We start from the raw sequence: 11492 nt of genomic DNA on the forward strand, positions 1-11492 counted from the left end.
GGGGGGGGGGGGGGGGGGGGGGGGGGGGCCCAGGAGCAATACGCTCAGTTCAACTCGCCACTTATATACCCGATCTGTCGCCGACCATTGACCCCAGCAGCGGTCAGCTGCCCAGCTAGCGTGCTCTGTGAATCTATCAGCTGGCGATGCTCTTGCAGTCTCGACCGCACGCGCTTGTCGCTCTCGCGGTCTATGCGTTCAATGTCCTCACGCTCCTTGATGCGCAGAGCCGATAACTGGTTCGCATTGTCGAGACGCTCGCCGCCAATCTTGCGCTCCCACTCGATCTGTCGCGTCTGCTTGGTCTGCTCCACCTCAAACTCCGTCGCAGCCACAAGCCGCGTGCGTTCCAGCTCCGCCTCAGCCAGCTGCCGGCTGTGTTCCAGCGCCGCCTGCCGCTCCGCCTTTTGCCGCCGCACTTGCTGTGCAAAGACGTCCTCCTCCACCGCCGCACGCTCCCTGATCGCAGTCATCTCGTCGCTCAGCAGTCGCTTCTTGCGCGCCTCCTCGATGGCAGCCCGCTCGACCAGGATGCGGTTCTGGATCCCCGCAACCTCGTCCGTGCGCGCCAACGCGTTCTTGTGGTCTTCCTGCTCCAGCCTTATGCGCTCCGCCCGCGCCCTTCGCTCTCGTTCGGCCCGCAACAGCTCGTCTGGCAGCCCTGTGGCCCCTTCGGGCTGTGGACCGTCATTGGCATAGTAGACATTTGTCGCACGGTTCGCCTTGAGCAGCTTGATCAGCTGCTCCTTGACCTCTTCTGGGTGTGAGGTCATGACACGAGACACATATTCGGTAGGTGAATAAGTGTATGCGCCATCCGTGTAGTTGTTGAAAGGTTGGTTGATGAGCTTCCACATACCAACCTTGAGCAAGGCTCGGCCAGTAGGAACGGGTTCTCGCGACTCGAGAGCAAGCAGAAGAACAGACTTCTCATCGGATTGGAGCCTGAGATCTGTACCATTGTCCATAAGAAACTTCATCGATCTCTCCATGGCCTTCTCCCTGGCGGCAGTCAACGGCGTATCTGCTGTGTGAAGGCAGATTTCACCAAGAGCAGATCGTCCTCCGTGAAGTGGGCTAGGGAAGTCGACATCGTGACCAAACTCCACCAAAACCTGCATTGCCCGCAAGTTCAGTTCGCGTGCAGCATTGTGTAGTGACCCGTCGTCCTTGGACGGCTCGGCAGCGAGTATGGCCGACATCATCGCAGTGCCCACCTCGCCCCCTATCTCTGTTGCCATCGTCAAGGCCGTATTCCCCGCTGCGTCAGCAACGTCCGCAACGTCAGGGTTTGCCATGATCAACGCCCTAACAACATCAAGTCGCATGCTCTGCACTGCCAACATAAGGGGCGTAACCTTGGACACTGCTGTCTCGAAATCCGCTTTGGCACCGTTTTCTAGCAGCATCAATAGTACGGGGTTGCTGATCTTTTTCTGCGGCTGAAGTAGTGCCCAAAAGAAGAGGCTGACCTGCTCCTCTTCCTCGATATCTTCTCGCACCCTAGCAGTAGTCATAGGGTCGGGGTAATACCCGGCGTCCAGTAGTGCCTGGAGAATTTTTGTAGATCTCGGATGGCGAGAAAGCGCCTTGAATACGACCGGTTGCTCCTCAGGCTTGACGAACACAGTATCTAAACCGTCTCCTTGCGCATTGGTTCTGGCAAAGAGCGAGATGAGCTCAAGCGTCTCTTCTTCTGGCAGGTCTTGGTCGAATATGTGCGGGAATGCCATTGATATTGCCTCGGAGCTTGGGTTTGAAGCAAGAAGCCTCTGGATTAATTCTTTATCGGCGGATTTGGCAGCCTTTCCCAGCGCCGCGCCAGATCCGGCTCCAACGTTGGCCGATGAGCTCATCAGAATGTCTGTGAATTGGCGAGCGATTGCGTCCTTTTCCGTCCCATAGTGATCGATTGCGCCTACAAGGGCAGAGGCGACACTCTCACCCCCGGCTCCCTTGTCCAATAACTTTTTGGCAACCTCCAGACCAGCAGCGGACAACCATGACTCCGTGTTGGCCTCGGTAAATGCCTGTCCGAACGCCCAAGATACATCCGAGTTGGGAACCTCTGACTTGAGGAATAGTTCCAGCACAGGAAGCATCAGCTTCTGCGTAGCGTCACTCAAGGCCTGGCAGCCGTTCGTCAGGGGTGAGGCGCCGTTGGCTAGCAGTAGCTCTATCAGGCGCATGTCCACATGCTCGTCGTTGACTGCCTTTGTTAAACCAACATGCACCTCCTCGGTGACCGGTAACCCGGCCTCGAAGAGCATCTTGATAACCTCATATCTGGGCTCAGTGCTTAGTCGCCAGCTTGCCTTGAGAGATCGGATCATTGTCGCATGTGATGGCTTTTTTTGTTGGCCTCCCACGTTCTCAAGACCCAACATCATCCTCAAGCTGCCGAGAAATGCGCTACGAGTCGAAGTCCAGATAGCTTCTCCACTGTTATGATCTGGGTTGCTTCCCCACTGCAAAAGTAGCCGCACGAGGTCGAGCCCTTCATCGCCAAACCTTGCCGCCGACACAAGCTGAGCGTCCACGGCATCTCCTGAAACTCCTCGTTCAAGTAACAATCGAAACACAGCACAACGCTTCTGCAAATCCCCGACGTCAGTTGCTGCCTGGAATCCTCGCAGCAGCGTCTGTTTCTTGAACGAGTTGGAAGCCGACGGCCCGGAAAAGAGCATTTTTAGTACTTCACTTGCTCCGGCTCTACACGCCTCCACTACAGCCTGTCCGTCCTGGTATTCGATGCTTGCGCCGGCATTCACTAGGATCTTTACCAAGGTCAAGTCTGCGTCAGCCGCCGCCTGAAGCAGAGCCTCGGATACAGCAGTTCCAGAGGCACCAGCCTTCAGCAATAGCTGGCAGACTGCACTTCTTGACTCCTGTTCCTGCATGCTCATGGCCTCTGCTAATACGGCGTTCAGCACAGGAGGCGCACACTTGCGTGGCGTTTTAGCTAGTATCAACTCGAGAATCTCAGGCCTCCCGATTTTGACCGCTTTGGTGATAGCATCGCCGTCTGAGCTGTTAGCTTTTGCTGCCAGGACGTTAATAAGGGGCAAGTCGTTTGGATACGCCTGGACGGCGTGTACCAATGCCCTGTTTGCTTCGATTGCTGGCGCACCAGCATCCAACAGCTTTTGAGTAAATGTCAGGCGGTCCATAGGATCGCTGTTATTGAGGGCGCATGGCATGGCCGCTGCCAAACTCGCGGGGTTTGGCTTTGCTGTGAACAAAAGGTCCACCAATTGCACGTTTCCTGCCTTTACAGCCATGCACAAACTCCGTCCATTTTGGCTGTTGATATCGGCACCGCCACTCAGCAATGTCTTGACAACGGTTAGGGCCCGATTTTCCGGTGGGGTATTGAGTACAGTCTGGACTTCGGCCACCAGCAAACTCGACATCGAGTCCCTTTTGTTTTTGCTACGTGACAAAACAGCTTCCATCTTGTGGCCCTTTTCCGGAGTAGACGGCATCTCCGAAAGCCGGTGAAGGGCTCTTTCTAAACTCTCTGGAGTCGGCTGCCCGTAACGAAGTAAAACATCCAGAATAGCCGGGTCGTCATGCCTCGCGGCTGATGTAGGACCAACATACTGAGTCAGCAAACTTTCATCCAAAACATAAGAGTTGACGCGTAAACTGCCGCTGATCAAAGCTTGTTCAAGACACATCAGGCGAAAATGAAGTTGGGGTCCTGTCACATACCTAGTATTACGGGAGCACTTTGGTTGAAATTGACATCGGCAAGCCCGTCTTTCACCAGTGCCTCGAGTAGCCGCAAGTCGACCTTGGGCTCCTGAAGCACCAGTATCATCGCTTCAGAGATGCCGGTTCCTTCAAACTCTCCATTGGCAGACTTGACTAGCATTGCAATCATCTTGTAACGAGCCTCCAAGTCAGATCCCAGCATAGCTTTTGAAACTGCGGCCATCGTGGTCCGCGGACCGGGCTTTTTCTGAAGAAGTGTCTCAAGCAACACCATGTCTCCGTGGGCGACTGAAGATATGACCGCGGCACCGCCGTTGAAATCGACATCTGCGTTGTTTTTCAATAGTAATGTTATCAAGCGTTCATCGCGCCTCGGAGGCTTGTCTGCGACCGCCTGCTGTAAAGCGTCCGAGACGGGGAGGCCCTGAGTGCCAGTTGATAGGAAAGCGTCGATCATCTCGAAACGGTCGACTGGAGGTAAGCCTGTGAGTGCTGGGAAAACCCCGATCAAGGTTGTGGGAGCAGGCTTTGCGCCAAGCATAATCTTCACAGCGGTCAGGTTGCCAGTCTTGGCCGCAATCTTCAAGGCCAACCCCTCCCTGTGATCAACCGACGCCATCTCGTGCTTCTCGTAGACCATAGCTCGCGGTCCTCTCTTCAAGTCATTACTTTCAGCAAGATGACCGCCGGGAAAGTGCGGCGAAAGGAGCAGCTTCACGCATTCGTTGTCGCCTGCCTCTGCAGCGTTGATCAAGGCGTCGCTCAGGGGCGGGCCCCCGGCGCCTTTGCGCAACAGTAATGATAAAAGCGAATGCCGATCCTCCGAGCTGGTACGTTTGGGTATGCATGAGACGCATGCAGAGGCGTTTGTTGCGCTCAGTGATGTTTTCTCGTTCAAGAGGAGATGAACCAAGCTTGCCCTTCCATGAGATATAGCAGTTCGCAGAACCTTGGCTTCCTGGTACTCGACAGAAGCTCCCTGTGACAACAGTAAATCAATCATATCGTAGAATTCCGTGACCGTTGCTTGTATCAGGGCCTCGGAAACAGCATCGCCCTCGGCTCCCGCGCACAGTAACATCTCGGCAAGGGCCAGCTTTTCGCTTGGGCTAATAGTCGCGTGAGCGAAGAGGTGCTTAAAGGCGTCGTTTAGGCAGGACACATTGGGAGGCTTGGTTCCGGTGAGGAGCGCCAGCGTGATGTCACCACGGCACTGCCCAACAGCTGCCTTCAAAGCAGCGCCGCCACCAAAGCTGCCATCTGCCGTCGAGCGGCTGAGCCGTAGTACCGTCTCATGACACCCCTTGCGTGCAGCGTCAACCATTGCTTGCGATATCCAATCCGGTGATGGACGACCATCTGACGCCAAAACAAGCCCGACCATGTTGGCCTGACCCCCGGCCATACACAATTGGCGGAAGGCATCTTGACCGTCGGCCGTTTGTGATGCGTTCGCGCCGTGTACTAACAGGAGTTGCGTGATTTCCAGGTTTCCGCTTCGCATTGCTATCGGTAGGCTGCCATCGAGGGCCAGTGGGTCGGCGTGCGGAACCAGGACAGTAACCATATCAAGCTGCTGGTTCTCCACCGCCTTTTGCAGTAGGCGACTCCTTTCAAAATGGTGAGACTCGAGGCTTTTGCGTCGAACAAGAAGCTTTCCGGCCACGCCACTCCTGCCATTGGTGGGATTCGGATGGTTGACGGTGCCTCCGGCCGTCACAAGCTTTTTAATAAGTGCGTCAGCCACACCGGCGGAGCCTGCGTTGGCGACGTGAGAGTCGAGCGCATCAAAGATCTCCTTGGGCTCCCAAGATCCTTTCTTCTTGGTGCTGGTGAAGGCACGCTTGAGGGTGCCCTGTGCAGGTTGTGACTGCTCTACATTTATACGACGTCGTTTCAAAAGCTCATCTGCCATGTAATCATCGTTGGGGCTCACGTTGGGAAAACTTGCCGACAGACGCTCTGAAATCGGCCGACTCAACGAAGGAGGATCCATTGGTCCCAGCGGAATATTCCATTCCTGAGCCATACTTGTGAGCCGCCATTGGCGCTCCTCAGGTGTCGTGGTTGCACTCATCGTGCTGGAGGACTCGCCCTATAAAGATAAAGTTGAATCCATATGAAAGGGAATGGTGCTTGGACCAAAGTGTAAAGGACAGCCAAGACGAATACAACACTTGAAAAAGAAATTCGCCGCTGTCCAAATGTGTGCTGATGTTTTTTTTTCTTCTGGCGTTTGTTTTTTTGTTCAGATATCCTGTTTTGATCAAAATAAAAAGTGCAACCTCTGTCTCCCAGCCAGAGCTTCGCCAAAACACCGAAATGGGCAGTTCACTTGGCGCTTTCGTCGGAAGCATGAGACATGACAGCCTGGGTCCCGTCGTCTGGTCCTACTCGAGGCCGGAAGAAGACAGAGCTCAATGATTGCCTGGCGCTGTGCGACTTTTTCTTTGCCGTTTTGTGGTTCTTCAGCAGTGGCGAATTCCAAAAAGAACTTGATATTGGACGTTTGGCTGTGCCGGTCCCGTGCCAGCCACAGCCAGTGGACAGGGTGCTGGTCTTATTCGATTCTGCCACTGGTGACGTACCAGACTATTGTAGTTTCGGACTTGGCGGGGCACTTCTAGCACTGCGAAAGTGAATCGCTCGGTAAGAATCTGATCTCATCAAACGTCCAATTGACTAGAATTTGTCATGACAAAAAGGAAAAAATAGAATAGAGGAGTTTAGATGATCCCAAAACAAGAGACGATGGGAAAGAAGAGAGATGGGATGGAACCGACAGCGAGGATGGGTCCTTGTGAAACGGTTGGGGCGCCAGGGTGCATCTTAGGTGAAAACGCGCTGACAGGAAGCCCATGCAGGGACGGGGCTTTTTTTTTCCTCAGGCCTCGATGGGACCTTGACTGCTGTGCGGAGGTTGCACCCTCTCCACCATGTAGAAATCAGCTCAAGCGCAGCAACTCTTCTGCGTGTATGTGGATTCGTTTGCCAATTGAAACCAAACAAGAGGAACTCAAAAAGCCTATCGATCGCCTAATTTTACGTTGCCGAACCCACTTGCCAAGTCTGCATAGCCCAAATGGCAGGCAATTGTCTTGTCTTGGTCCAAATGGAAACCTTTGGTGCATCCCCGGGTAGTAGATAAGGTAGAATAAGAAAACTCCCTGACACGTGGCTTTCGTACTTAGTCCGTACAGTAGGTTTCGGTCCATACATGGTTGTAAGCCTTTGATTCTGAAATTCCAAAGTACATGGAAGATGAAATATGTCTATTGCTCAAGTTAAGAAAAAAAAAAAAAATTCTGCAAGTATATCTAGAGCTACTTACGGAGTATCTACCTTATGCAATAAGCAGCGAACAGACGCGCAAGTTAATTCATCCACCTACCTGCCCAAGCTGCCTCCAATAGACTAGTTCTAGAACTAGAACTAGTACTACTATAGTATACGACCTGTGTCACTGTACGAATAGTTTGTTGCAGCATCCATGTTCGGGTTCCCCCAATCCTACAGCGCTAGCAGCTCGAGGCTTTCCACACCTAGTCTAGACTAGTGGACAACGTTGCGGTAAGCTGGGAATTAAGGTAGCGTTCTAACTTCTCCACCACCCAAGTATGGATGCTCCACATGGCCATGTGCTAAGCCTCAATGACACGAAAGCTCAACGACGCAAGCCATGGCGTTGAATGTATAAGCCTCAAGATGGACAAAGTACAATTCTAGTTTACTACTTGCTCTTTCGATTATACGCATATATCAGGTTTCCTTGCTCAGGGAGGATATGACGTTGTTATCACGCGACTGCCAAATACAGCCCTAAAAGTATGTTACCATAACTAGGTATGTATTATCTAGAATGATGTACTGAATTTCACTTGTACCTGTCCCAGTTCCACAGACGGAGAAAAAAATGGAGTTCAGACGAGCGTGATTGTCTGCACCAAACTATCCAGGTCAATCCCCAATTTGAGTACCTGCTTCGATGTCAGGATATACGTTCCAACTCTCTTCAGCACGCTATCATCATCATCGTTCGCGAGCGTAACGAGAAGACCATGGTATACTTCCTCGCCACGGCTAGGTTCCAGTGAATTTGCCAAGAACACAACGAACAGTTTCATCTGGCGAACCTTTTCTGCGGAGCGGTCAAAATTGTCGTCAATCGTGTCAAAAGATGCCCCCTTAACCTGCAATTGACCAGAAGAACACCCAACCACGGTTGGTTGCAGGCCTATTTTTCCAGTTGGGAAAGGGGCCTCAACCATTGACACAGCTATGGTTGGTGCTCGGAGCTTTATGAAGCCGCCAGTGACCTTCCCGAAAGGCTTGCGAGGGTCGGCAACATCAGTATAAGCTTCTAGTATCTCTCCAATGAGGTTGTAATTTCCCCATGTCCACAACATGTTGTGGACAGGGCCAGTAACAGATGCCCAAGACCATGAGGGTGTGCCGTCCCGAATCTCCGTGGAATGAATATTCGGCAAATCAATCATACATTCCCACATCAATCCGTCAATAAGATGACTTCTCCAGATTCCTGCCAGATAATCGCTATCTGTGTCAGGCAGCTGTACCATCTCGCGAAAGGCACGCGCCGTTTGGGCGATGGCAGGCAGTCGATCTAACGGGTCGGCGAGATCTAGGCTGCTATACCATAGCAACATAATACTCCACAATTGCATTACTGAGGTAGATTCCGCCGGTGGAACCTGGCCTGTGACAGTATCTCTGAGTTGGGCGGGGCCTAGTGGCTGAGCCACGTCTTCCAATCGGTTTGGCAAGTGAAAAAAGCGTGGCAAGGCACTGCAAGTTCCATCTTCTGACATCATGCCGAACTCGCCACCAATGCATTCAAAACGAAGCTGGTCCCTCGTGAAATGCAATATTCGCCGGGCAAGAACACGCTCCTGGAAGGCCCAGGCACGTTGACTGAGAGGCTCGGACCTCAGTTCAGGACAGCGACCACATATCTCTTCTTGGAGAGGCAACGATAGGGCTGCAACGTTGCCTTCTGCATAGCTTCCGTCTGCTGACCGAGCTTTCATTGAGAAGTGCTCGTAATGTTTGGGGGTTCGCTGCTCGAATAGACCTTTTGAGGGGTCAGAAGCCCCCGTAGCTGAGATTACCAGATAAGCGTTCCTGTATACCATGGCTAAGTTTTCCGAATCTCGGGTCCAGGCTTTCTCGTCACCACCTGGGATGCAGAGTGAGTCGATCCACAGGTAGCGCAGCCCGAGCCTCCGAGTTGCAACTATTGCGTCTTGAAAAACCCGACAAAGGTTTTCATACTTCACGTGTTCTCCTGGTGCACATGTGGGATTACTTCCCATGTTGGAGAGGCTATGTTTGAAGTTTTTCCAGACGTTATGACCAGACTTTTCATCATGACAATAGCTAAGCGCAACATATTGCAGAGGCTCCTCATCAGGAGGCTTGCAAAGTCTGACTGTTGGTTGACTCTGATTTGTTGTGGCCTCGCCCAAGTCTAGTAAAAGATCAGGCAATTGACCGAGGGTCGCAGAACAAAGTCGGTGGCGACTATTGCATTGCTCCAACCAATTGTTTGCAATAGCGAAAGCACTGGGGCCCGGAACTGCTTCGATTGTGCGACCCGGCAGAATTTCCGAAAGAGGATCCCCGGGGTCTGAGCAAAACCCAATGATGGCAATCGGAATGAGACGCTTTTCTGTAGCAACCCCAGGCTCCTGTATTGAGGTCGAGAAGACCATAAGGCCGGCGCCGGATGAGCCGCGATTTGTGAGCCAGAGATCAAAACTAGGTCGTGGCAGAGGTACATTGCTCTCGTTGGCCATCATCGCAGACATGCTCGTCACCACATTGTCGTCGTCTTGATTTTCTTCCTTCTCGTCATAACGTAAACGAGCCTTGAATTTCTCCTTCACTTGCCGAAGAATATTATCTCGGCGCGGTTTGTCCCCCATGACAGCCGCAAAGTGGTCGCCGCCATCCAAGTCTGACAGCACCAGACGAGCCTGCTTATCCACGAGACGGCACAAAGGGCATCCACCAGCAGCAGATTGCCATAAGCCGCCTCGGTCCTGGTGCCAATGAAACCCTATTGGCTTAGCTGCGGCAGGCACATCATCCTTGCGGATTAGGTTGAGATAGTGTGGTTTCCCAAGTTGTTCTAGGCCGGGCGTATAATCAGATAGTTGAAAAGGCGGCAGATCCCAAAGAGGGATCGTCTGGCACTGATCACAGAGTCCCGTGGTGTTCTGTGGAGACTTCATGACTTTGGCCGAGATATTTCTGATTGGGGTAGAAAGGTAAAATAGGAAATGGTCGAAATGAACCTTTGATTCGACTCGCAGTATGCAGGGACGGTCTGACAATATATGCAATGTGTTGTTGTATTGAGTACAAAGGGGGAAGGAGGTTATATGAGAACAAACTGGAAGAAGAGACAAGGTCTTCAAATTATATTATGTTGCTGGTTTACTACCTAAAGTGCCTACCTCTAGATAGGTATGGTAGGTGTCGCATTAGATAATCCGATAGATCGAATCATCATATGACAACGAGCGTTAAATCAGCGTTAAAAACAGGATAAAAAAGCCTCCGCGCTTTTTTGGCTAGATAGCGCTACTCAACCCAATACATGGCTTTCTTACCCTATTAATTCTGCCTGCACGTATTCGTTAATATGCGTTAATTATAAGCCCGGTACAGCAATAAATTATTGCAATTTTTATTTTACGCAAATTGCGTTAAAAATTATATTAATAACGTTATAATAATTATTTTTTTTTTTTTTTTACAAATTAAAGGCTATTTCCGGAAATAGCCCTTATTTTCCCAAATTTATTAAATTTACCATAATTTTTAACGAAAAATTTTAAAAATCGGTTATAATATTTAATTTTTAAACAAAATGGCCAAAATGGTTTAAAACCTACCGTTAAAATGCCGAAATTTTACGTATATAAAAATTAATAAACCCGAATTTACAAACCGACAAACCGTTTTTAATATTCGAAAAATTTATAAAAACCGTTACCGAACGGTTTAAACGCGCCAAATTCGAAAAATATAACGTTAAATTTAAATTATAAAATATAAATATAATTCCGTAAAAAATAACGTTACGTAAAATTGTAAAAACGTTTTACGAAAAAAATTAACCAATATCGAAAATATTAGAAAAACCTATTAAATTAATAAACTTTATTTTTTTTAAAATAAAAAACGCCGTAAATAAAACCTTCGAAAAAAACGAAATATTAAATAATTATATAAAAAAATAATTTAAACGGGTTAATTTATTATACTAATAAATTATTAAAAATACCGATTTAATTTATTTTAATACGGTTTTATTTACCGCGTACCGTAACGGGTAAAATACATTTTAAAAAACGGTTAAAATATTGCAATAAAAGTTTACACCTTTTAAATTATACGTTAAAAAATAAGCGATTAAAAATTACCGCGTTATATTAATTTTAACGCGTATTATAAATAATAAAACGAACTGGTTTAAAATTTATAATTTAATTTACAAAAAAGTTTGTAATTACCAAATTGTTAATTTTAAAAAAAATATAGCAATTCGGAAATTCGTATAGGCCGGAAAACGTTTCCAACCTTTATAGGCCATAAATTTACGCAATAAATTGGATAAACTAAATTATTTTATTATTTTGGATTATATTTTTAAATAATTTAAAAACGCGTTTTATAACGATATTATTAACCCTTTAATAGGTAAAAGGCGTAATTTCGTTAGATTATACGCGATTTTTAAAAAATTT

The 11492-nt window shown here is 49.3% G+C and overlaps 2 protein-coding genes across 2 annotated transcripts; both read right to left on the reverse strand.

The window, feature by feature from the left end:
- Nucleotides 1–22: 22 nt before the first annotated feature.
- Nucleotides 23–6484, reverse strand: PgNI_11501 (uncharacterized protein). The gene is made up of 2 exons (XM_031131467.1): nt 3715–6484; nt 23–3583 (listed from the first exon to the last, which is right to left on the reverse strand). Exons 1-2 carry the CDS (start codon nt 5792–5794, stop codon nt 45–47), a joined length of 5619 nt encoding a protein of 1872 aa, XP_030976821.1. The 5' UTR covers nt 5795–6484; the 3' UTR covers nt 23–44.
- Nucleotides 6485–7637: 1153 nt separating this feature from the next.
- Nucleotides 7638–9971, reverse strand: PgNI_11502 (uncharacterized protein; the record flags this gene model as incomplete). Its single annotated transcript, XM_031131468.1, has 1 exon — nt 7638–9971. One exon carries the CDS (start codon nt 9969–9971, stop codon nt 7638–7640), a length of 2334 nt encoding a protein of 777 aa, XP_030976839.1.
- Between the last annotated feature and the right edge of the window lie 1521 nt (nt 9972–11492).

The sequence above is a fragment of the Pyricularia grisea genome, chromosome VI (genome assembly GCF_004355905.1).
Source record: "Pyricularia grisea strain NI907 chromosome VI, whole genome shotgun sequence".
NCBI classification, from domain to species: Eukaryota; Fungi; Ascomycota; class Sordariomycetes; order Magnaporthales; family Pyriculariaceae; genus Pyricularia; species Pyricularia grisea.